This window comes from Epinephelus fuscoguttatus, linkage group LG17, assembly GCF_011397635.1.
Source record: "Epinephelus fuscoguttatus linkage group LG17, E.fuscoguttatus.final_Chr_v1".
NCBI classification, from domain to species: Eukaryota; Metazoa; Chordata; class Actinopteri; order Perciformes; family Serranidae; genus Epinephelus; species Epinephelus fuscoguttatus.
In genome coordinates, this window is record NC_064768.1 from 327,336 (window position 1) to 351,535 (window position 24,200).

At 41.0% G+C, this 24,200-nt stretch overlaps 1 protein-coding gene and 1 pseudogene across 1 annotated transcript; one reads left to right on the forward strand and one right to left on the reverse strand.

Moving 5' to 3' along the window:
* Positions 1-11,999: 11,999 nt before the first annotated feature.
* LOC125905162 (putative nuclease HARBI1) lies at positions 12,000-13,416 on the reverse strand (annotated as a pseudogene).
* A 5,689-nt stretch (positions 13,417-19,105) lies between these two features.
* LOC125905163 (zinc finger MYM-type protein 1-like) lies at positions 19,106-22,102 on the forward strand. The gene is made up of 3 exons (XM_049603053.1): positions 19,106-19,286; positions 19,935-20,036; positions 20,188-22,102. The coding sequence occupies exon 3, from the start codon at positions 20,891-20,893 to the stop codon at positions 22,100-22,102; it is 1,212 nt and encodes a 403-aa protein (XP_049459010.1). The 5' UTR covers positions 19,106-19,286; positions 19,935-20,036; positions 20,188-20,890.
* Positions 22,103-24,200: the final 2,098 nt, after the last annotated feature.

Genomic DNA, 24,200 nt, shown 5'->3' on the forward strand with positions numbered 1-24,200 from the left:
AGTTATTTTATTCACCTCAGCCAGAGTGGGATGGATATATATACATATACAGATATATAGATATATAGATAGATATATACACACACACACATATATATACTGTATAAACACAATATACACAATACAAAACATAGTATAGCATATTAATAAACTTATTAATATATTTTAATAAAGAAAAAGCTTGATTGTTGATTGAGTTTATTTCTCACACACACTCTTTTATACCCACAGCCATCAGACTTAATAATTCTTTGTTAAATAGATGATCTTACAGACTTCTTTGAAATTTTCTTTTCAGGGATTAATAAAGGTCTTCTTATTCTTATTACACTGACTGCTGTGATCCCTCAAAAGTAGTAAAAAACATTTTCAGTATTTACATAAACACTGAAATTAATTTTGGTATTGGTATTATAACTATGAAAATGGGACTGTGGTCAAGATAATTTGAAAAAAGATACAGAAGGATGAGTAGCAGGGGATATTTGCAGCACAGCTGGTGAAAAGTGAATATGTGCTATACTGTGTTTTGTATTATGTATATGGTGTTTATTCAGTATGTTTATACAGTATATAAATACTGTGTGTGTATATATGTACACACACACACACACACACACACACATATATATATATATATATATATATATATATATATATATATATATATATCCCACTCTGGGGTTGAGGTGAATAAAAGCACTGTGTTGTGACCTAAATAACATGCTGTTGCTATCTGCAGGAAGTATTAAAGCATGAAATCCCGCATTTTTAATGTACGAAAGCATCCTGTATCATAACCACACGTGTGCCGTTTGTAACAAACCAAACCGCGTGAAAATCAGTTGAAAATTCAGTGAGTTATTCTATTTTACTTGTGCATACAGCTCCTTCCTCAATAGAAGTGAATGCACTGTGGAGGCGAAGCGAGACCCATCCAAGATGGCGGCCGGCGAGGACGTCGGCTCCAATAGGCAGTGGTAGTCAATGCAGCGTCTATGTGTATATGTCTATGGGGCAAAGAACATGGATACCAAGAGGCGAAGCTCAATAGAACGCCCCATAGCAACAAATCCCCCCATGGTTTCGTCCGACCGCCGCCATTTTGGACCGTCAGCAGACCGCAGCAGACCCGCTTGCATACAAAAACACACAGATAAACTGAAGTATATCGCTATTAATTATGCTTACAATGCTACTCACCTTGTGATACCTTGGTCACAGATGCTTTTTCACGTTTTTGTAAAGCAAAATATAGACTTAAAAAAAAAAACAAAACGAGGAAAAACGGCCTAGATGGCATCTCTACATATTACATCCACTTATGAGAAGATTAACTGAATTACTCCTTCAAAATCACCCCATAAACCAATCTACCAAATAAATAATAAAAAAAATCAATATTTTAACTAGAAACACATTAATGGCGACGTCACATAGTCAGGAATAAAGATTTATTTACAGTTTGTACAGTAAGGGGACAGTCTTAATAATAATAATAATAATAATAGTAATAACATATAAGCTATTTTAATGCTATATTTTAATGCTAAAGCAGTAATCAGTTCTGATATAAATGGTCCAAGAGGCCATATATAGGCCTATATATACATATATACATATATCTTCCCACGAAAACTGGCATAGGCTATTAAATTGATATTAAAACACTTTAAAACGTACACCTCTGTCGGGATCCTTCCGGAAACGGTGGAAGGCCAGGTGCGGGGTGTTCCACTGATAGTTGTTGCAGTTAATTGCACTACACTGTTTTCTTTTCTTTTTTTCTCCTCGCTCCTTGACATCTTGCATGTTGTCTGGGCACAACAGTCCAAGCTCAACAGTCCAAAATGGCGGCAGCGCCCCTAGTGGCTGTTGGCAGAAATTCAACGGAGCTTCGCCTCTTGGTATCCATGCTCGTTGTATAGGGTACGTCACAAGTCTCAGGCTGCGTCCGAAAGGCCCACTGGCATACTGCCAAGCCAGCAGATGGGGTGCTTTCGTAGGCACTTCATCTGCTGGCAGAGCAGAGGTACTGCACCAAAATCTGAACGCACTTGTGACTATTGAAATTGCCCAAAAATGAAGCTGGCCACTCTACCCACCAGCAACATGTTTGCAAGCTCTCTCATGCTTCTCAACATGCAAAATGCGAGGCATAGGCGAGCCAGAGCTCGCAGACGCCTCCTTTTGCACATAATAATTAATTCACTGCCACAGTAAGCAATGACATGACATGCCACACTCAAAAACTTAAACTTTGCACTTTGAAGATCCTTTATATTGTTTTTGAAATAATCCAACCTGTTATGGTGATGACAACCATCATCACTTCTCATAAGTGTCAAAACGCTAACATCATGTGTCAATCAAGTGATTAGTTCATTGAATATCAATATCTAGATACAGCATTTCTACCAGCACATTCTGTCGTGTGTAGGCTGAGTCACTTTGAACACCTGTCACCTCACACAGTACAATGACGAAAACTGCTCTGCCATGATGTACTTTCATTATGCCAAACTTTATCATCATTTGTTTTAACAGTACTAGTATTTATTATTATCATTACTTATTTTATTATTGCTGTTTGTTGTTGTCTTATGAATGTCAAACGAATGTTAATGTCCAATATCAAACTAACTTAATACCGGTATAAAACAAACCGCTTTGTTCATAATCATAATAGCAGAAATACATTTTTGACCAATGAAAACTGTGTGTGTTGATAATTGTATATTTGTGCAACTTAAATCTTTAGCTTGTTGCACATAGGAGGTGTACAGACCTATATATATATATATATATATATATATACAGTACAGGCCAAAAGTTTGGACACACCTTCTCATTCAATGCGTTTTCTTTATTTTCATGACTATTTACATTGTAGATTCTCACTGAAGGCATCAAAACTATGAATGAACACGTGGAGTTATGTACTTAACAAAAAAAGGTGAAATAACTGAAAACATGTTTTATATTCTAGTTTCTTCAAAATAGCCACCCTTTGCTCTGATTACTGCTTTGCACACTCTTGGCATTCTCTCCATGAGCTTCAAGAGGTAGTCACCTGAAATGGTTTCCACTTCACAGGTGTGCCTTATCAGGGTTAATTAGTGGAATTTCTTGCTTTATCAATGGGGTTGGGGCCATCAGTTGTGTTGTGCAGAAGTCAGGTTAATACACAGCCGACAGCCCTATTGGACAACTGTTAAAATTCATATTATGGCAAGAACCAATCAGCTAACTAAAGAAAAACGAGTGGCCATCATTACTTTAAGAAATGAAGGTCAGTCAGTCCGGAAAATTGCAAAAACTTTAAATGTGTCCCCAAGTGGAGTCGCAAAAACCATCAAGCGCTACAACGAAACCGGCACACATGAGGACCGACCCAGGAAAGGAAGACCAAGAGTCACCTCTGCTTCTGAGGATAAGTTCATCCGAGTCACCAGCCTCAGAAATCGCAAGTTAACAGCAGCTCAGATCAGAGACCAGATGAATGCCACACACAGTTCTAGCAGCAGACCCATCTCTAGAACAACTGTTAAGAGGAGACTGCGCGAATCAGGCCTTCATGGTCAAATAGCTGATAGGAAACCACTGCTAAGGAGAGGCAACAAGCAGAAGAGATTTGTTTGGGCCAAGAAGCACAAGGAATGGACATTAGACCAGTGGAAATCTGTGCTTTGGTCTGATAAGTCCAAATTTGAGATCTTTGGTTCCAACCGCCGTGTCTTTGTGAGACGCAGAAAAGGTGAACGGATGGATTCCACATGCCTGGTTCCCACTGTGAAGCATGGAGGAGGAGGTGTGATGGTGTGGGGGTGTTTTGCTGGTGACACTGTTGGGGATTTATTCAAAATTGAAGGCACACTGAACCAGCATGGCTACCACAGCATCCTGCAGCGACATGCCATCCCATCCGCTTTGCGTTTAGTTGGACGATCATTTATTTTTCAACAGGACAATGACCCCAAACACACCTCCAGGCTGTGTAAGGGCTATTTGACCAAGAAGGAGAGTGATGGAGTGCTGCGGCAGATGACCTGGCCTTCACAGTCACTGGACCTGAACCCAATCGAGATGGTTTGGGGTGAGCTGGACCGCAGAGTGAAGGCAAAGGGGCCAACAAGTGCTAAACACCTCTGGGAACTCCTTCAAGACTGTTGGAAAACCATTTCAGGTGACTACCTCTTGAAGCTCATGGAGAGAATGCCAAGAGTGTGCAAAGCAGTAATCAGAGCAAAGGGTGGCTATTTTGAAGAAACTAGAATATAAAACATGTTTTCAGTTATTTCACCTTTTTTTGTTAAGTACATAACTCCACATGTGTTCATTCATAGTTTTGATGCCTTCAGTGAGAATCTACAATGTAAATAGTCATGAAAATAAAGAAAACACATTGAATGAGAAGGTGTGTCCAAACTTTTGGCCTGTACTGTACATATATATATGTATGTATATGTATATATATATATATATGTATACACAGTGGTCTTGTTAATTTTTAACAAGGGGGATGCAATGTAGCTTTGATTTCCTGCGTGCACACATCATCGAATATGACAGCACAGATGTGCAGAATTAATCAAGATAAAGAACAATGGCATGACCTATACCTGCTGCCTTTGAAAACACAAATAATGCAGTAGTATTGCTATTGCAATACAGATAAAAACCATTTTAGAATATAAATAAGAGTAGTTCTGAAATAGCTGTGAAAATTAATCTTTGAGTCACTCTTATCCTATAGACATTTCCTTAGCCAGTTATAATTTCTCCTTATCTGTGAAGCCTTGGGCTGATAATTGGTGATGCTGTCAGGTCCCTGTCCTGATACCTGCCTGGTTTCTCCGTGCCCCTCTTCTATCTTTTGCAATAATATAGATAATAAATGTGCAGATCAAAATTAATAAATAGAATTAGGAATAGCAGTGGTGACATAGCTGTGGAAATTAATCGCACAGTCACTTTTATGCTCTAGATATTTTCTCTCAGCCAGTTATAATCTCTCGTCACCTATGAGAACCCTGCATGATCATCCTTGCTGGCCTCTGGTCCACTGTCTCCTTCCTGACCCCGCTCTTGTGGCAGTAAAGGTTAAAAGTATATGTGCAAAGCAATAGTGAGCACAAGTTCTTATTAAGGAGGAGTGGGTTTATTCCTAGCATGAAACTAGCTAGCAAGTGATTTAACATAGGTAACACTAACATTGGTATTCTTGTTAACTAGCTTAACTTGATATATTGGCATCTATTAATTAGTCATAAACGTGAAAAAAAAAAAAAAATTCCAGTGGATGTCTGAGTTACATGATTGGAGAGGGACCCAACTGCAGTCAAGATGGCCGACTAGGGCGCCGCCATATATCTAGTCTATACCGGAAAGTTGGAAAGTCCCAAGCGGAAGTTTCTTCTTCGTGTAATTTTTTGCTTATTCCGTGGCCATACTGATTAGCGGGTTGTGTTCAGAGAACGAGAGAACGGTAAGAAAAATAATCTTTTAATTATCACCCAACGAGTGTGGTATGATTTCTAAGATGTAATTCGTGCTATTTACAAATGCGATGCATCGAAGAATTAGAGTGTCATGTCTCGTAAAGGCTGTTTCTCCGCTTGACTCGATGGTCTGGGCTAACGTTAGTTTAGCCAAAGAAAGTACGCAAAGTCGTATGGCAATTTTTTCAGCGTTTTTGGTGTGTGTATTACCCTATACACACACACGCGCATATTTATTTCTTACATATATATGTATATGTGTGTATAAATAGATACAAACAGTCAGTGTGGGTCAAAATGCCGTAACAGGCTGTTTTATTATGGTGGAGGGTCGCTAACATCAATTTAAAAAAGTTAAAAAAAAGTCAAATATTTCGCTGCAGGTGGTGGTGGCACACCGGTCAGCAGGCTGGTGCACTGGCAGTATACTATATGTGAACAAAACAAGAAATAATTAAATGAAATGCCAAAACTAGAAAACAAAATAAACCCTCTTTACCCCAACAGAAACACACCCAAATTAATACCAGTGCCACAGCAAACCTTAAAGGATAACACCACAAATCGACAGGTGAACTCCCACTGCACCAGCTGCTCCTGTGACCAAAGGCCAACACCAGCTGCAGCACTACAACAAAAAAAACAGAGTTATAAGTTAGCCATGTACTCCAACTACTAAAAACAAAATCCAAATATAATAGTAGGCCAGAAGCGGCAATCAGCACTTTCCTGTAAATTTAACAGAGCACGTGTTAAATCTCAGGCTACAGACATGCAAACAATGGTTGATAATAAGGAGGCATTCTCATACCTTGCCCTGGCACTACTGTAGGACTGTTAGGACCCTTTACAAACAAAAGAATAAATTATTGGCAGACCCACATATTTACACAGTTTCTATATTTACATACTATATACAAATAAAATACCTCAGGGTGCAAAATATATATATATACAAATATATATATATATATATATATATATATATATATATATATATATATATATATATATATATATATATATATATATATATATATGGTCACATTATTATTACCATCAAGGAACATATCTGTTGCCCGGACATAGAACTGTTGGCTGTTGGACTCAGGCCGTGTTATTTGCCAAAGGAGTTTTCACATGCCATTATTATTATCCCTCCTCATCCTCATCCATCCTTCAATCATGTCACCATGGCAACGACACTTTGTTTTTTTTTTTACACTAGTATGTGTGCCATTGCTGTATATATTGTTGCATATATTCTATTGTATTGTACATATTGTTGTACATTTTATATTTCTATATGTTATATATTATACTACAGTCTTTGTTGAATAGGAGCAACTGTAACACTAACAATTTCCCCCCGGGGATCAGTAAAGTATTTTGATTCTGATTCTGATTCTGATATATTCTTTTCTTCCAGATGCACCCTTCTATAATTGAAACAGGCTGAAGTGCACAACCGTGTCGCCATCTGTGTTTGCGTGTCCTCTCTGCCCCAGATTCACTACCAAAAACGAAAGTGTCATCCAGAGGCACTTGGCGAATCATGAGGCAAATGCAGTGCATTTCAAGGGTATGTTCATCAAAACATCAAAAAAAATAAATAAATCTGTGCACACCTGAGTGTGTGACAGGTGCGTCGGAGGAAAATTCAACTCGAAGAACAATTAGGGAGACTCCCGCACACTGTCTCGCTTTGTCTTGATTTATTGAGTAAACGACGTTTCGGTCTGAACGACCTTCATCAGGTATACTTGCAGCCTGCAAACATTTCTACACATGTGCACGACTTAATGTAGCACTGTTATGTCTGTTGTATAACTCTACTTCCCTACCTCGTGCAATACTGTATGTTTACACTGTTTTTTTATCTCTATGCAATATTTATTCCACTGTGTATCGCACTGTAAAATCTCGCTGCTAATATTCTGTGCAATCCGTAAATGTAAACATAGTTTACATTGCTTACATGGCTTAGTATGTACATTGCTTAGTATTTTTATTCTTAATGTTACACACCATGTGTGTATTGTACAACTCTGTACACAATTATTCTGCACATATATCCATATCTCTCCCATATATATGTACAAGTGAAAGGTGTATATACTGTAAGTAGTCTTGTGTGTATAGCCCTGCCCATTTAGTACTTTTTATATTTGTTATATTTGTATATCTTTGATTCTGATATGTATATACAAATGTTCTGATTTTTAGCATAATTTTATAAGTATCCTACTGTCACTTTCTCCTTCCTATCTGTACAGCTTGAGCTGCTGTGACATGATTGAACTCAGTAAAGACGTTGTTTACAAAAAAGAGAACTCCAAGTGAAGTTATTATTGCCAGTATGATAGTGTAATATTGTGTTTTATTGGATTCCAGAAATAAAATAGAATTAACAGAAGACTGACAATAGGAAAATATAATTATTGCATTCATTTAATAGCTAAACTGGATAATGAACACATCTCTAGACCCAGGAAATACCTGTTCTGTTGCAGTAACAAATGTCTGGCGCCATTGTGTTGCCCATGATGTCCCCGCTCATCCCTGAAGATCCCTGGTGGATGAAAATACAACCAGCAGGATTGAAGTCATTTCTCTAAGCTGCTGTTCTGTGCCTTTGAAAAAACGTGTAGTTGGGATCAGTGTCTGCACAGTGTTTGAATGATATTTGTAGCAGAGGCAGATTAATACACCATGAATCTACAACAATTTTCCTTCCTCCCCAGCAGACTGCAGCATAAAACAACACACTTGCCACCACAGACTGATAAAACATCTGCAGCATCTTACTACAGATGTCAAGAGATCTGAGCTTCCTTAAGAAAAAGAGGTGGCTCTGCCCCTTTTTGTAGAGAGCGTCTATGTGTAGGGACCAGTCCAAATTATTATCCAGGTGTACACCTAGATACTTATGACTTGGCACCACCTTGATGTCCATCCCACAGGTATTCACTGGCTGAAGAGGGGCTTGGACCGCAGAAATCTATAATCATTTCCTTGGTCTTTGAGGTGTTCAGTAGGAGACAGTTCTTGTGACTCCAGTCACTGAAGGCTTTTATCAGTTCTCTGTATTCAGATTCCTGCCCATTCCTGATACATGCCACAATGGCAGTGTCGTCCGAGTATTTCTGGATGTGGCAGGACTCAGAGTTGTATTTGAAGTCTGCTGTGTACAGTGTGAACAGGAATGGAGCCAGGACAGTCTCCTGTTGAGCCCCCGTGCTGCTCATTAATGTTCCAGAAGCACAGTTCCCCAACCTGACATACTGTGCGCTTCCTCTCAGGTAATCTGTGATCCAGGAGATAAAGGAAGGATCATATGATTAATGCATAATGTCTGGGCAGTACAACCCTTACACTGTACCACCAATGATTTACAGTGCTTTCTTTTTTACTGTTAACATAAATTAATATTAACCATATGCTAATGTAAAAGTAAGTATGACATTTGTTGTGACCATGTGTGCATGTTGCAACTGCAGCCTAATCTGAAAGTGCTGTTTATTTGGTTGTGTAAATTCTCATTTTTTATTAAATCTCAGTTTATTTAATCTGAGAATTCAGTTTATTTAACTTTAGTTATTCTTCAGTCCTATTGTGAATGTGTGTGTGTGTGTGTGTGTGTGTGTGTGTGTGTGTGTGTGTGTGTGGCCACCACCACACAAACATAATATTTACATTCGTATTCATAACGTTGATATTAAAGTTAAATCCATGAAACGTTAGCATTATAACTTAGTGATATTATTGTAGGCTTTTAACTAACTTCTGAGTTTTACAGTAGCCTATAAAGTCGCGGCGAGACAATTAACTAGTCACTTATACCGTTATGATAAATATGTAACTGCACAAAATGCATAAAATTATGTTATGTGTAAACGTACGTGTTTTTTAAGCTTTTATTTTTGTTTTAGCTCGGTCATATTTCCGGGATCGAGCGGCGATTAACCAACTTCCGGTTGTGACTTCCGGCATGGATTGGATGTATGGGGCGGCGCCCTGTCGGCCAGATAAACATGTAACTGCACAAAATGCATAAAATTATTTTATGTGTAAACGTACGTGTTTTTTTAAGCTTTTATTTTTGTTTTAGCTCGGTCATATTTCCGGGATCGAGCGGCGATTAACCAACTTCCGGTTGTGACTTCTGGCATGGATTGGATGTATGGCGGCGCCCTGTCGGCCATCTTGACTGCAGCAAGGTACTCTTGCATGATTGAGCTAACTGGAGTAGTTTCGTGTCGTATCCGGCAACGGGAGGCTTTTATCAGATGACGTCCTTATGTTAGCTTTGCTAACTGTGCCTGTCAGCTGCAGCCACTGATGCTTTCTAGACATCGTGATTTCCCATAACTGAATAAATACCACACATAGCAACACAAAACTGCTTTGCTAGCTCAATCATGTTGTAACTAAGATATTCGCTGGAAAAAATATTTTATTCACGGACCGTTTATTGAGTTATTACCTTATTTTTATACAGTCTATGGTTATAGACAATGCTAACGGCTAACGTTAACAGCTAACTAGCCCAGCTAATCTACGATAACCATATTAATTACGTGCACACAGAAATAGTAACGTTTGTTCAGTCATTGTGTTTATAGACTTAAACATCAGATTAGTCTACACGGTGATATACTGACGTGAAAAATGTGATCTATAGCTAAACTCTGCAGAGGGCTGTACTACGAAGGAAGCTCAACAGAGCCAGGCTTTCTTTGCATGTTCAGGATCGACAAAGCCTAAAGCCGCAATCAAAGATAATTGGTATCACGACGGCGGTTATCAACTTGATTTGTTAACCACGGCTCTCTTCTTAAGGCTTTGTGCGCGTTCACATAAAAGGGGGCGTTTGGAGCGTCATTTGACTCAACGTCCGCACAAAATGGATAGAGCGCGAGCTGCGTATTTCAGTCAGGAGGAGCAGGTGGAGATCATACAGGGATATGAAAAATATAAGACAATAATAACCGCTAAAAGCAACACGGTGTCAGCAAATAAAGCCAGAGAGGAATGCTGGCAGAAAATTGCTGACCGCGTCAATGCGTAAGATAACACTTAATTCTAAGAACCTGTTGTTAATTCTCACTGCTGGACATTGTCAGTCTCAAATATCAGATGCATGTTTAATATGATGTGCATTCAGTCTGACACTGTCCAAAATTCAGGAGACGTTAAAATCAGTTTAATCTGTGGCCACTGCAAAGTGAAATAATGTCATGAGTGATTATCATCTGTGATAAATACCAATAGATTAATGAATACATTATTCCTCAGCTGTGGTACCAACACCGTCAGGCGGACGTGGCAGCAAATCTGCACCAAGCATAAAAACATCATTCAGAGTGGTATGTAACCGCTTCATTGTGTTCTCCACAGTGTGTGGTTAATATACTGTGTCAAATTTTAAAGTTGCAATACTGTCCTCAGCGAACAGAAAAAAAAAATGAAATGCGGAAGACAGGAGGGGGGCCAGCTCCTCCACAGTACACCGCGTCAGAGGAGCTGGCCCTCGCAAACAATGAGGGGAGGCCCATCATGGAGGGCATAGAGGGGGGCATAAAATCTGACCCCTGTGCCAGCAGCTCCCAGCATCACCTGTATGTCCAGGGTATGTATGGAGCCTTTGGTGTAAAGAACTCAATGCCTGTTTTGTGTGGCTTTGAGATGTGAAAATATCTATAACAATATCTGTCTACGTCTAATTTCTAGTTGAAGGAGACACAATGGTGTTAATGGAGCCACCGCCACATGTCCCTTGTGACCCCTCCCCAGTGGTAAATATCATGGCAATTTGTCAAGCACTCTCAGTCAGGTTTCCTGTGCAGAATTCACATCATGCAGTGCTCTCCAATTGTTGTTCAGGTGGAGATAGACACACTGTCTGTGTACTCAGAGAGGCCTTTAGGGGTAAATATACCTTTATCACTTAATTCTCGAATTTCTCCTTTAATCATGTAACCAAGCTTTGTTGCCCACTTATTTCACAGGGAGAGGAAGATCTCCATCAGTCCCCTCAGCCTACGGCCTCCACCATGAGGCAAGCTAAAAAGCAAAATGTAAGGGTTTTATCATTTCTAGAAAAGTGAGCACCATGCTAAGTGAATCATGAACACAGTCCGACACCAACATGACTGAAAACATTAGTCATCTCTGCTGCTGAAGGTCTTTAAACTAAACTGCTCATACAGGTAGGAGCAGATACCATCCGAGCCCTCTACAAGAGGAACCTGGAACTTGATAATGAAAAAAAGAACTGGAAATAAAAAAGCTCAAATTAGAAATTGGCATCCTGGAGATGAAGAGCAAGGTATTGTTGTGAACTGCAGTTTAAAATATTTTAGTTAGGCACAACTGACATTGTAAACTCATGACACTCTCTCTCTCTCTCTCCCCAGCACATGCAAAGACAATTAAATGAATAGATGGAACATTCAGCAAGTGGGTGATTGATTGTGTTTATTGCTGTGGTTGGCGTTAGGTGAAAAACTGGTTGGTGATTGCTTGTCTGATTGCCACACCAGACGGTTGGTCCAGGGTGATGGGGTCAACGACATCTGGTGCCATGAGTGGCACATGGGGTGTTCTCTTTTCTAATGGTTGCTATATTGTGCACGACACAGGCAGTGATTGTCTCACATGCCCGCTCTGGGGACACCCTCAGGCCGCGCAGGCAGTTGGATCTGGATTTCATGACCCCAAATGTCATCTCTATCCTGACCCTGCACTTACTCAGAGCCGCATTGAAGCGACTCTGAGATGGAGTGTCAGGGTCAGGATAGGGGGTCATCAAATACTTTGTGAGGGGATAGCCCCTGTCCCCCACGAGCAGTCCATCAAAGAGCCCTGTTAATAAAGTGAGAGGAAATCACGTCATCATTGCTGACAATCAAGAATTGACTGTCTCTGGAATATCTGCTGTACCTTGCTCAAACTGGTGACCCAGCAATGACTCTCTGAAGATTCTGGAGTCGTGGATCAATCCATTGCCTCAACACTTGTGACCATGAGTTGGTGGTCACAAGTCATCTGCAACATGCATTTCAGGTTAATTTCACAATGACAGCACTGAAAAGGGAACTAGTGAGTTCTTTTTAAAGGAGACTCAAAAGGCTTATTAAGTGTGATGAAGAACTATAATAAAATGTGCTACGGGTGAATATTTCTGATACATATGCATACTACTGTGCAACACAATTAATATACCTGCATGCAATGTACATATGTGCCACCAGTCACCACACAAAAATGATACCAAATAATTTACCTGGACATTGATACTGTGAAAGGATTTCCTGTTGACAAAATCACCTTCATGTTCACCCAAGGGCCCTGTGATGGGGACGTGGGTGCAATCAATTGCACCTAGGACCCTGGGGAATCCTATTAAGGAATGTCATCTATATATTACATTTCACGAGTGAACATCATACAGCTTAGAATAGGGAAATAGTAATGTATACTACCGGCTATTTTGTAGAACGATTCTTTCACAGTTAATGTGCGCAAATGACTGGGGAACACCACAAACATATTCAGTCTCTCAGGGAGCGCAAGAACAACTTTATGATAGCGCGCAGACTGTGTTCTTACTGAGATTTTCAGCATCACCGACTGAATGCATGTAGGTCCCCGTGGCGAAAAACGTAGTGCCACACACTGTCTGTCCAACCGTGAGCGCACAGCTTCTCTTTGTGGCATTCCTGATGTCTGCATCAACTAGCGCGCATATGTACCGTATGCCCTCAGCTGAAAATCTATATCGCTCATGGAGCATATCATCAGGGAATGCCAGCGGGTCCGTGTGCTCACGGAAGACTCTCTCCCTCCGGAGTGATCCTCTTATAATCCTCGCACCCAGGTCCACCGGTGCGTCTACGAACGGCGATGCCATGATTAGTGGAGTTTGAAGGGGTTTAACAGTGAAAGGGGTGGCGCTTTTATGGCCGATTTGATCCGAAACTCAGAACATAACCTGCTCCCGACCAGGTTATGAGCTTAGCATAAGTTACCATGGTGATTTAGCCAGGCTGAAAGAGAGCCACCTTCGTGACACTGAAAACCCTGGCTTTAGACTCAACAGAGCTCGCTAACCCATTAATCTCGCTTCGTAGTACACGACTCTGGTTCTCTACCCGAAGTATTTGTAAACAACACGGCGATTCCCTGGGGGCACCGCCGGAAGTGAAGGGCGTGAGGCCCCCTGCATTTCCGGTTAGTCGAAAAACTCCGGGCTGTGCCTCCAGAGGTAAAGGAAGAATTTTTTTTTTTTTTTTACCGATGGATTTCCAGATTGTCATTTAGCTAACATTATCTACATGCAACAGCATTACTCAACTTACACGGTCTGTTTGGAAGAAACTGTGCAAGGTTTTTTGCTTCTTGCTGGCTGGTTTGCTGAACATAGTTAACACAGAGGCACTGCCCAGCAGCACATCTCTCCTCTGTGTGTGATTGCTTCAGATCGCAACATGACAGTGTGTGTGTATGCCGCCTGGCGCCGCCTACTCATGGTGCGTTTAAAGACGGCTCAGAAAAACATGTTGCCACATGTTAAAACTATTTGAACGGGGGTAACAGCTGTAAAAAGTGCGGCGGACAGAGGGCACAGATACAGGAAGTGCGGCGGACATGTCCCCTGTGTCCCCCCTCAAATTACGTCCGTGACTGCACACACAGATTCTAGATTAACAAGGGGGTTGCATTATGGTCAATTTTCTAACAAAGGAGATGGCATCCCCCCTCATCCCCCCTCAATTCGACCACTACACATATATACATACATATACATACCTGTCGGGATCCTTCCGGAAACGGTGGAAGGCCAGGTGCGGGGTGTTCCACTGATAGTTGTTGCAGTTAACTGCACTACACTGTTTTCTTTTACTTTTTTTCTCCTCTCTCCTTGACATCTTGCATGTTGTCTGGGCGCAACAGTCCAAGCTCAACAGTCCAAAATGGCGGCAGCACTACTGCAGCGCCCCTAGTGGCTGTTGGCAAAAATTCAACAGAGCTTCGCCTCTTGGTATCCATGCTCTTTGGTTAGGTGCGATGAGTACGGTAACACGAGAGGTTTTTTTTTTTTTTAATTGAACAAATACAAATACAAAAAAAGACATACTCATTACTGACCACGTGCAGATTACATTAAACGGAAAATCACACCTCCTACATATAGAATCAAAAAACAGCTTAATAACTGTTAAATGCCATTGAAATGAAAAAATGTAATGGATGATGTAAAATAAGATACAAAAAATAAATAAATAAATAAATAAATAAACAGGGGGGTTCAATTCAATTGAAGATTGTCTATAAGTGTGTATAATTTCTCAGCTTGGGCGTTATCGATTGTTTTCAGACATTTTTGAAACAAAAGAAGTTCATTCTTAAGTGCAGACCATGAGGGGGGAGTTTTGGAGCATCTGCATTTATGTATATAAAATTTTGTTACTATGATGAGATTGTTAACCAAGAATTCAGTTTTCTTAACTTTGAGGATTACACCCATTTGAATATTCTGATAAGAGAAGAAATCGATCTCTATGGACTTGGAAGACAGCAAACCAGAGACCGGTAACACGAGAGGTTCCTAACAGGAAGTCTTTTTCAGCTTGAGGCCCTGACGTATAAATACCCGCCCCCTACATCTGGCTCATTTGAACAAGATGGCGGAGAAACAGCGCAAGTGGACCTGTTACATGCATTCTTTGCAATGAAACGCTCTAATTCACATGCCTACGTGACTACAAAGAGTAACATTATTGATAGCCTATTTCGTGCAAGACTGTCATGTTATAATTAAGTTTATTTCATTCACAACCCATTGCATTGTTCAGCGGACTGTCGGTGATGTGTGGCTGTTAAATGTGCAGCTGCTCATGTCCAGAACCACATGTGTTGACATGCTATGGTTGATATAACACCATGTACGCGCGCACAGACGCACACACACAAACACATTTGCCCATCATTAATTGTCCTGCATGTCATGTGAGTGGAATAATGTTTAATAACCTGTAGGTAATATTAATTATTAATATTAATATTAATTATTACTTTGATTAATGCTGTTGTAAGCTACTGTCATTACGTCTGTCCTGCATCTCTCTCTCTCTCTCTCTCTCTGTCTCTCTGTCTATCTCTCTCTGTCTCTCTCTCTCTCTGTCTCTCTTTCTGTCTCATTGTGTCATACGGATTACTGTTAATGTATTATGTTGATCTGTTCTGTACGGCATCTATTGCACGTCACTCCATCCTGGAAGAGGGATCCCTCCTCAGTTGCTCTTCCTGAGGTTTCTACCGTTTTTTCCCCGTTAAAGGTTTTTTTTGAGGAGATCTCCTGATCCGCTGTGAGGGTCCTAAGGACAGAGGATGTCATATGCTGTAAAGCCCTGTGAGGCAAATTGTGATTTGTGATATTGGGCTTTATAAATAAAACTGATTGATTGAGGCAGACTGACAGGTTTGATATGTCTTATTCACTCAGCAGCTGACTTGTTGAATGATGGCAAGTGGATTTAATAATAGTGATAATAATGATGGTGATAATAATAATAATAATAATGATAATGATGCTCATCACAGTGACAGTGGCAGAGCTACAGACTGTTCTTTAATTGCGACAAACTTTGGCAAATGACTCAATAACAATTGTAATACATGCAAAAGTGTGTGACCAAAGTCATGATGGCGGGGGGTGGGGGTTACGGCTTTGATCAGTGAATATAATGTGACTTGGGATGTACGCCAAACGCTGGTTTCGTTATGCAGCAGATCCAGCTGTCGCGCCGTCACCAGAATAGGACGTCACTTTACGTGACGCTTCAGAGTAAGGCCGTCTCATGTCTCTTAATCAGCGCTCCTCACTCGTAACTCCTGACTCCTTGCATGTTTTCCTAAGTGGGAGGGACTAAACAGTTGGATAAGGTGGCTAGATAAGGTGGTTAGCAGTAATTTTAAGAGACTTGGGATGCAGCCCTGGAAAGTAGACGAGAGCAGGCGGCCCCGGGGGGTGGTGACAAAAAGCCGCGGTGAAGTTAGACTCACAAGTCAGTCTTTAGACGCTTTAGCCGGAGATCTCTGATTGTCTGGTGGCGAGACTGCAGTGAAGTCGGACAGTTTCCCGACAGTTTCCAGCAGCCTTCAGTCTGTACAGGAAGTCACAGACACACTAACATCCTGTCTGAAATGATGTTGATTCATTAAAAAAGTGATCAGACCCATATCAGTTTGTTTTCAGTCTCCAGTTGTTCTAATTATGATAGATTAATTTATTAAAATGCTTTAGGCCTACAGGTGATCTGTAGTTTATGTTCATGGTTCATCCTCCATTTGACATGAATTCTCCTGTAAATCAGCATCAGTTTGACCTGTCCCCTCAACTACACAGGCTAAATAGGCTAAATGGTGCTTGACTATAAGGTTAATACTTTTAATGGAAAAAAAATTACAAGACAACAGCTTTCATTAAGGCTCAGTCAGATACAGTCAGGGCTTCACATCTGATGTTATTTTAAGAATCCTCACATCACACTGACCACAAGTCTCTGTGTTGCTCAATATTTAAATAATTATGAAGTTCAGTGTTAAGTCGGGATGAAGTTGGACACAAAACTAACCGGCATGCATTGTGTGCTGATCACCGGTGATCAAATCTGTGCAGGCCTGGCTCATCTGAACGAACCTAACGTTAGCGCTGTAGGCTGAATCCAGGGGCATTTCTCAATACTCAAGTTCAGCAGTTCGGACTTGTGGACTTGGCAAGTGCGGACGAGAGAGTCCGGATGGGAGTATGGGAGTACAGTCACTTCTGCTTTTGGAACAGCAGCGAACTTGATGATGTTTCCACCTCTGCTCGCCTTGGCTGTTGTATCCTATTGTGTTGTATACATGTATTTAGAATAAAACAATATAAACATAGCCCAGCCCTGCGTCTTTTCATTGTCATTGTAAGAAATTAATATGTATATGTTTTAAACATTTCAGCATATATAACTGACATACAAAAGCATATAAATAGCCAAAATATGTTTCATAAAATCATATTTAATCTATAGGCCTATCCAATTCCCGCACCTGGCTTCTGATAATCAAAAGCCAGCTGCGGGGGGAAAAGTTTGTGGAGAGTTGGTGGTTATTGTGATTGTGAGCATTGGCGAGTTGGAAATCAAAAAGCAATAATTGACATGGGGAGATGGCGTCTTGGTGCAATTATTGCAGCAGGATTGCTGTACCTGAAGTTGAGCTTCTCTCAACTTCACACTGGCTACGGTTACATGATGGCTTCTCATTCAGAATGAAATGAATCTGAATGAAATCATTCGGAATTAAAGTGTTTCCAGGTAGTTTACATGGGAAATATTAATTCCGAATGAGGGTTTACATGGGAGATCAGTTCAGTCGCCTTTATTTAGGTCTGCTTAAGGTTTGGGGCAGGGAAGGTTTCTGACTGGATAGGGGGCGGGGCGGATGTTACGCGTTTACGTTTACCGGAAGAAAACACTGTAGTACTCGCTCCGGATAACAAGATGCTTGACGATGCCGTTCTTAGTGCCTTTTTCGGGCGTGTTTTGCTTATATTCTTAAAGCAGCAGTATGACAACAACCTTGTACTGCTAATGCTTCATCTGTTGAGCAGGAGAAGGGAGGCAGAAGACCGTGCTGTGGCGAATGGAAACCGGTGACTGCAACGAGTCCGACTGCTCTAGCTCAGCCTGTTGCTATGCAGCCCATTGCTATGCGTGCTATATACGTCATCGCACGAGAAGGGCAAGGAAACGAGCATGCGCAGAAAGACCGGAATGAACTTAAAGAGGAATGAGTGTATACATGCACACAAAATTCTTTCATTCGGAATGACAAACGGAATAAACCACCCCCTTTAATCGGATTTAATTTTCAATCGGAATGACCATTTTTCAATCGGAATGACCGTTTACATGACCACTTTTAATCGGAATGGCCGTTCATTCCGATTAAAAGTGGAATTAAACTGTCCATGTAAACGTACTGACTGACGCTCCGGTCGCTGGCATCGCGCTGCTCGCTGCTGCTGACGCTCCAGATGCCCTTCGTAGCAAGCATACATTGAAAATGAATAGTTAGGCCTAATTGTGTGCCTAACTATTCATTGAAGTGTTATACATCTTGTGGGATGGTGTGCATTACTTTTCTTTAATAGTGATGTGCACCCTTTTTCTTGGGATGTAGTCCAGCTCTAGTTTCCCCCACCAGTATAATGGTCCATGCCCATGCTCCATAAATACCTACATTTATTACAATATGTTTGTCCAGTTCAGGGGCGCACTTACCATTAGGCAAAACTAGGCGGTTGCCTAGGGCCCCAAGTTCCTGAGGGCCCCATAAAAATCCTCATACACTTATGGTTAATATAGTTATTACTTATTTGCGCACATTAATTATGTTTCTGAATAAAATCCTCTCGCTAAAATGCCAGCAGAATGCTTATCGTATTATGTGTGTCTCGGGGCCCCCCTTCAGTCTCCACTACAATGGATCAGTCCATCTTACTGCGCATGTGCAGAACGGATCCAGGAAGACAGCAGAAAAACGAAAAAAAACGGCGCGAGAAGTGGTGAGAGAGGAAGAGTGGAGTACTGGAGAAGAGAAAAGAAAACACAAAATGAAAAGAAGCTACCCCAGCGGTGCTGAAAAGAGGAGGAAGAAGGAGGAAACCCGAAAGTTGATGTCTAAGTTACCGAAAGTGACAAATTTCAGGGTCCGTCATGTAGAAATGAACTAGTGAGTATCAAAACTGTCCAAGGGTGATTTTTTCCCCCCTATATTGATAAGTATTCCGTGAAGACAGAAGCGTATGGGTCATTTTGAAGTAAGCTTTGAATTTCGTTTCTATTTGCTACAGAGGCTGAGAAATCAATTATTTAGTAGGCGTTTTATTGCTTTAATGTGTGTTATCATTTACTGTTGTAGATGTTTATGGTTGAGCTAATTTTGAATGAATTCGTGTACTGTTGGGCAGTTTAAGCAATTGTCATAATATTTGTAGCATCACGTCTCTCCTGTAAGATGCAGCCTGTTTTCAGCCTTGTCACGATGCATTTTCCAGCTGGCCCAAGAGGATTTTTTAAAGAATTTTGGCTTAAGAAGTCACCCCAGAAAGGAAGACTCTTTCAGTTTATCACAAATATTAGCACGAAATCATCATTTTGAGGGTACATGGTTTTCACTGGGCAGGAAGGGTTTGAAATATGTAACCAGCAACGTACAGTAGTGGAGTAGAAACTGCAGTATTTGCCTCTGAGATACAGCAGAGCAGACAAAATTGAAGTTGCATGAAATCCTCAAATGTCTACGTTAGCACTTGAGTAAATATACATTTCACCACTGGGTAAGAGCTTTATACTGTGTTTTGTGTGTGTTTGTTTTCAGAATGAGACAGAGATGGGCTGTGAGAGCTCTGAAATTATCCAGCCAGGTTTGGATGATGTTGTTCCACCAGATCACGAGACTTCAGCATCATCCACTCTTCAAGTAAGATGTCGGCACACAGTACTTATTGAAGATGACCCAGCACTCCCACCAAAACAGCTGTCCTCAAATGTCTACGTTAGCACTTGAGTAAATATACATTTCACCACAAGGTAAGAGCCTTATACTGTGTTTTGTGTGTGTTTGTTTTCAGAATGAGACAGGGATGGGCTGTGAGAGCTCTGAAATTATCCAGCCAGGTTTGGATGATGTTGTTCCACCAGATCACGAGACTCCAGCATCATCCACTCTTCTAGTAAGATGTCAGCACACTGTACTTCTTGAAGATGACCCAGCACTCTGGCCAAAACAGCTGTCTGATAGTGCACGCTGCTCAATAGTGCAGAGAGGACCACTTCAGGTGAAGGACAGGATCTTCCCAAGAAATAAAGATGGGCGCAGATTTACTAGCAGCAATTACTACATGCAAATGAAAAATGGAGAACAGATATGCAGATCATGGCTTGTCTACAGTGAAAAGAAGGACCGTGTTATTTGTTTTTGCTGCCGCCTGTTTGGAAACAGAGAAAGGAGCAATCAGCTGAGTGAGGATGGGTTTAATGATTGGAAAAATCTTTCAGCCCACCTGAGACAGCATGAAAAGTCAGCTGAGCACATTGCAAATATTGATGCTTGGCGCAACCTATCGCAGAAACTCCAGACACACACGGCTATAGATCAGGTGAACCAAGATCTTCTTTCTCTTGAAGTAAATCGCTGGAAAGAGGTACTGACAAGATTGATTGCAATCGTTAACCATCTGGCAGAGTGCAATCTAGCACTGTTAGCTGTTTCGTGGCCACTCTGACAGGCTGTTTGAGCCTGGAAATGGAAATTTCCTTGGGCAAGTTCAACTCATGGCTCAGTTTGACCCAATTATGAGAGAGCATCTGAGGAGAAGTCAGGCCAAAGAGCTAAGTGACAATTACTTGAGCAAACACATTCAAAATGAACTCATCTCCCTTGTAGCAAAGTGCACAATCGATGCAATTGTGGAGAAAGTAAAGAAAGCTAAATATTATGCTGTTACCATGGACTGCACTCCAGACCTCAGTCACAATGAGCAGCTTTCAGTGGTGCTACGGATTGTGAATTGTGAAACCTCAAAAGGTATCTCCATTCATGAGCACTTTGTTGGTTTTCTTCAGGCACTTGACACAACAGGAAAAGGGTTATGTGAGTCATTTTTAGGGCACCTAGAAACACTAGGTTTGGACCTCTCCAACTGCCGTGGCCAGTCTTATGACAACGGCAGTAACATGCAGGGTAAAAAGCAGGGGGTCCAAAAGAGAGTGTTAGAACTAAACAGCAAGGCTTTGTGTGTTCCCTGTGGAAGCCACACTTTGAACCTTGTTGTTGGGGATGCTGCCAAGTCATCTGTGACATCCATCAGCTTCTTTGGTCTGCTACAGCGACTCTACACTCTGTTCAGCTACTCAGTTCACCGCTGGTCCATTCTCACAGAGCACGTCAAGAATTTCACACTGAAGGCATTGTCAACAACCAGATGGGAGTCCAGGGTTGAAGCTATCAAAGCTGTTCGCTACCAGCTTCCTGAAATTGTGGAGGCATTGACTGCTCTAAAGGAATATGCCATGGAGAAAAGGGATGCAGAAGTTGTTTCAACAGCTGGAAGCATCTGCAAGGAGATGCAGAGGTGGCCTTTTGTGGTAAGTACCATTGTATGGTACAATGTGTTGTTCCAGATAAATAAAGCCAGCAAGACCCTGCAGAGCCAGAAGGTTTGTATTGAAACAGTCAGGAAAGAAATCAGGGCAGTGACAGAATTCCTTCAGGAATTTCGGGATGATGGGTTCAACACTGCCAAAACAGAGGCCAGGGAAATAGCAGAGAAGCTTGAGGTAGAGATGAGCTGGCCAGAGGTGCGTCAGAGAAGAACAACCCAACAGTTTGAGTATGAAGGCAAAGAGCAAACTCAGTCAACTGCAGAAGAGATCTACAAAAGAGAATTTTTCTTGTCTCTTATTGATAAAGCTCTTATTACTTTAAAGGAAAGATTTTCACACATGGAAACCTTCTATGAGCTGTATGGATTTCTACTCCACTGACGTCATGAGAAGCACTGAGAAGGAAGGGAAGCTGGATGAATGCTGCCACAGACTGGAGCAGAGATTTGATGATGTTGATGCAGAGGACCTGAAACTTGAGGTAAAGGGAGCAGTTAGATCCTTCCCCACAAATATCTCAACACTATCTGAGATGCTTGATTATATCTATAAGGAGAATATCTTAGACCTATATCCAAATATGAGTATAGCACTGAGACTTCTGCTCACTCTCCCTGTGACAGTGGCCTCAGGTGAGAGAAGTTTCTCGAAACTGAAGCTCATTAAAACATATCTGAGGTCAACAATGTCACAGGAGAGGCTGTCTGCACTCGCTGTTCTCTCCATCGAGCAAGAAGTCAGGAAGTCAGTGGATATGGATCTCCTCATTGCAAGATTTGCTGAGGCCAAGGCTCGCAAAATAAGATTTTAGGGACAAAAGGGAGAAAATACAAAGACTCCGAGAAAAAGGGACAAAAGAAAACATGGAGAGGGAGACAACAAGAAGGGACAGGAATATGTGTAAAAGGGACAGGAAGAGGAAAAAAGACAAGGACAAAAAGGAGAGAATTTAAAGACTACAGAAAAAGACAGGAAGAGAAAAAGAAGAAGAAAGAAAAAAGGGAGAGGAAGACAACCAGTAAAAGGGACAGGAAGAGAAAAAGGAAAAAAGGAGAGGAATATGAGTAAAAGGGACAGAAGAAGAAAAAAGACAAGGACAAAAGGGAGAGAAATACAAAGACTGTGAGAAAAAGACAGGAAGAGAAAAAGAAAAAAAAGAGGAATGTGAGTTAAAGGGACAGGAAGAGAAAAAAGACAAGGACAAAAAGGAGAGAAATCAAAGACTACAGAAAAAGACAGGAAGAGAAAAAGAAGAAGAAAGAAAAAAGAGAGAGGAAGACAACCAGTAAAAGGGACAGAAGAAAACAATGGAGATGAAGACAACAAGAAAAAGGGACAGGAAGGTGTGTAAAAGGGACAGAAGAAGAAAAAAGACAAGGACAAAAAGGAGAGAAATACAAAGACTACGAGAAAAAGACAGGAAGAGAAAAAGAAAAAAGAGATTAATATGAGTAAAAGGGACAGGAAGAGAGGGACAAAAGGTAAAACAAATAATACATGTGTATTCTGTTAAAATGTATGTATCTGTATAATTGACCTGTTGTTTTATGTGTTGTTTTCTAATTTCAGCACCACAACATAGAGGACAGCAGCTGCTGCTGCCCAAATTTGAGCTGTGTAAAGGTAAATCATCTCTGTCACATATACAGTTATGAAATAACAACTTATATAGTGAAATTAATTATATGTATGTGATCCATTCTAAGTATTCTATCAGAGAACCTGCTGGTAAAAAATAATACTGTTAAAATGTATGTATCTGTATAATTGACCTGTTGTTTTGTGTGTTGTCTTCTCATTTCAGAGGGCCCCATGCCTGCCTTTGCCTTGGGCCCCAAATTTCCTAAATCCGCCACTGATTCAAACCATTGTCAAATGTTACACCAAGATTTTTTTTACATGTGGTTTAAAAAAGGGGGCCAGAGTGCTACAGTTTGTTGTAATAGCATTAGACAAAGGTGAAGTGCCAAACAAAATACATTCAGTTTTGCTGTCGTTCAGGTGCAGAAAGTTTCGTGCCAGCCACTGTTTTACGTCACAAACACAGTCCATTAACTTATGAAATGCAGTACTTTCATTGGGTTTTATCAGCAAATAAATCTGTAAATCATCTGCATAAAGATGGAAAGACAGATTGTGTTTTGTTATTATTGATCCCAAAGGTAGCAAATACAATGAAAAGAGGATAGGACCAAGAATAGATCCCTGTGGCACCCCACAAGGAAGAGATGCATGTGATGAGTGGAGGTCACCAATTATCACAGAGATGCTCCTATTGGCCAGGTACGAACTAAACCATTGAAGAGCGGTGCCGCGGATGCCTACATACTGCTCTAGGTGAGATACAAGGACTGCGTGGTCGACTATATCAAAGGCCGCTGTGAGGTCCAGCAGCACCTGCACAGCGGGATTCCCAGCATCCACAGACAAGGCAATATCATTGTGCACCTTTAACAGTGCTGACTCGGTGCTATATCGG

Bases quoted from the DNA above. Each gene is read 5' to 3' on its own strand.
- LOC125905163 (XM_049603053.1), top strand. From the start codon at position 20,891: ATGGCTCAGTTTGACCCAATTATGAGAGAGCATCTGAGGAGAAGTCAG.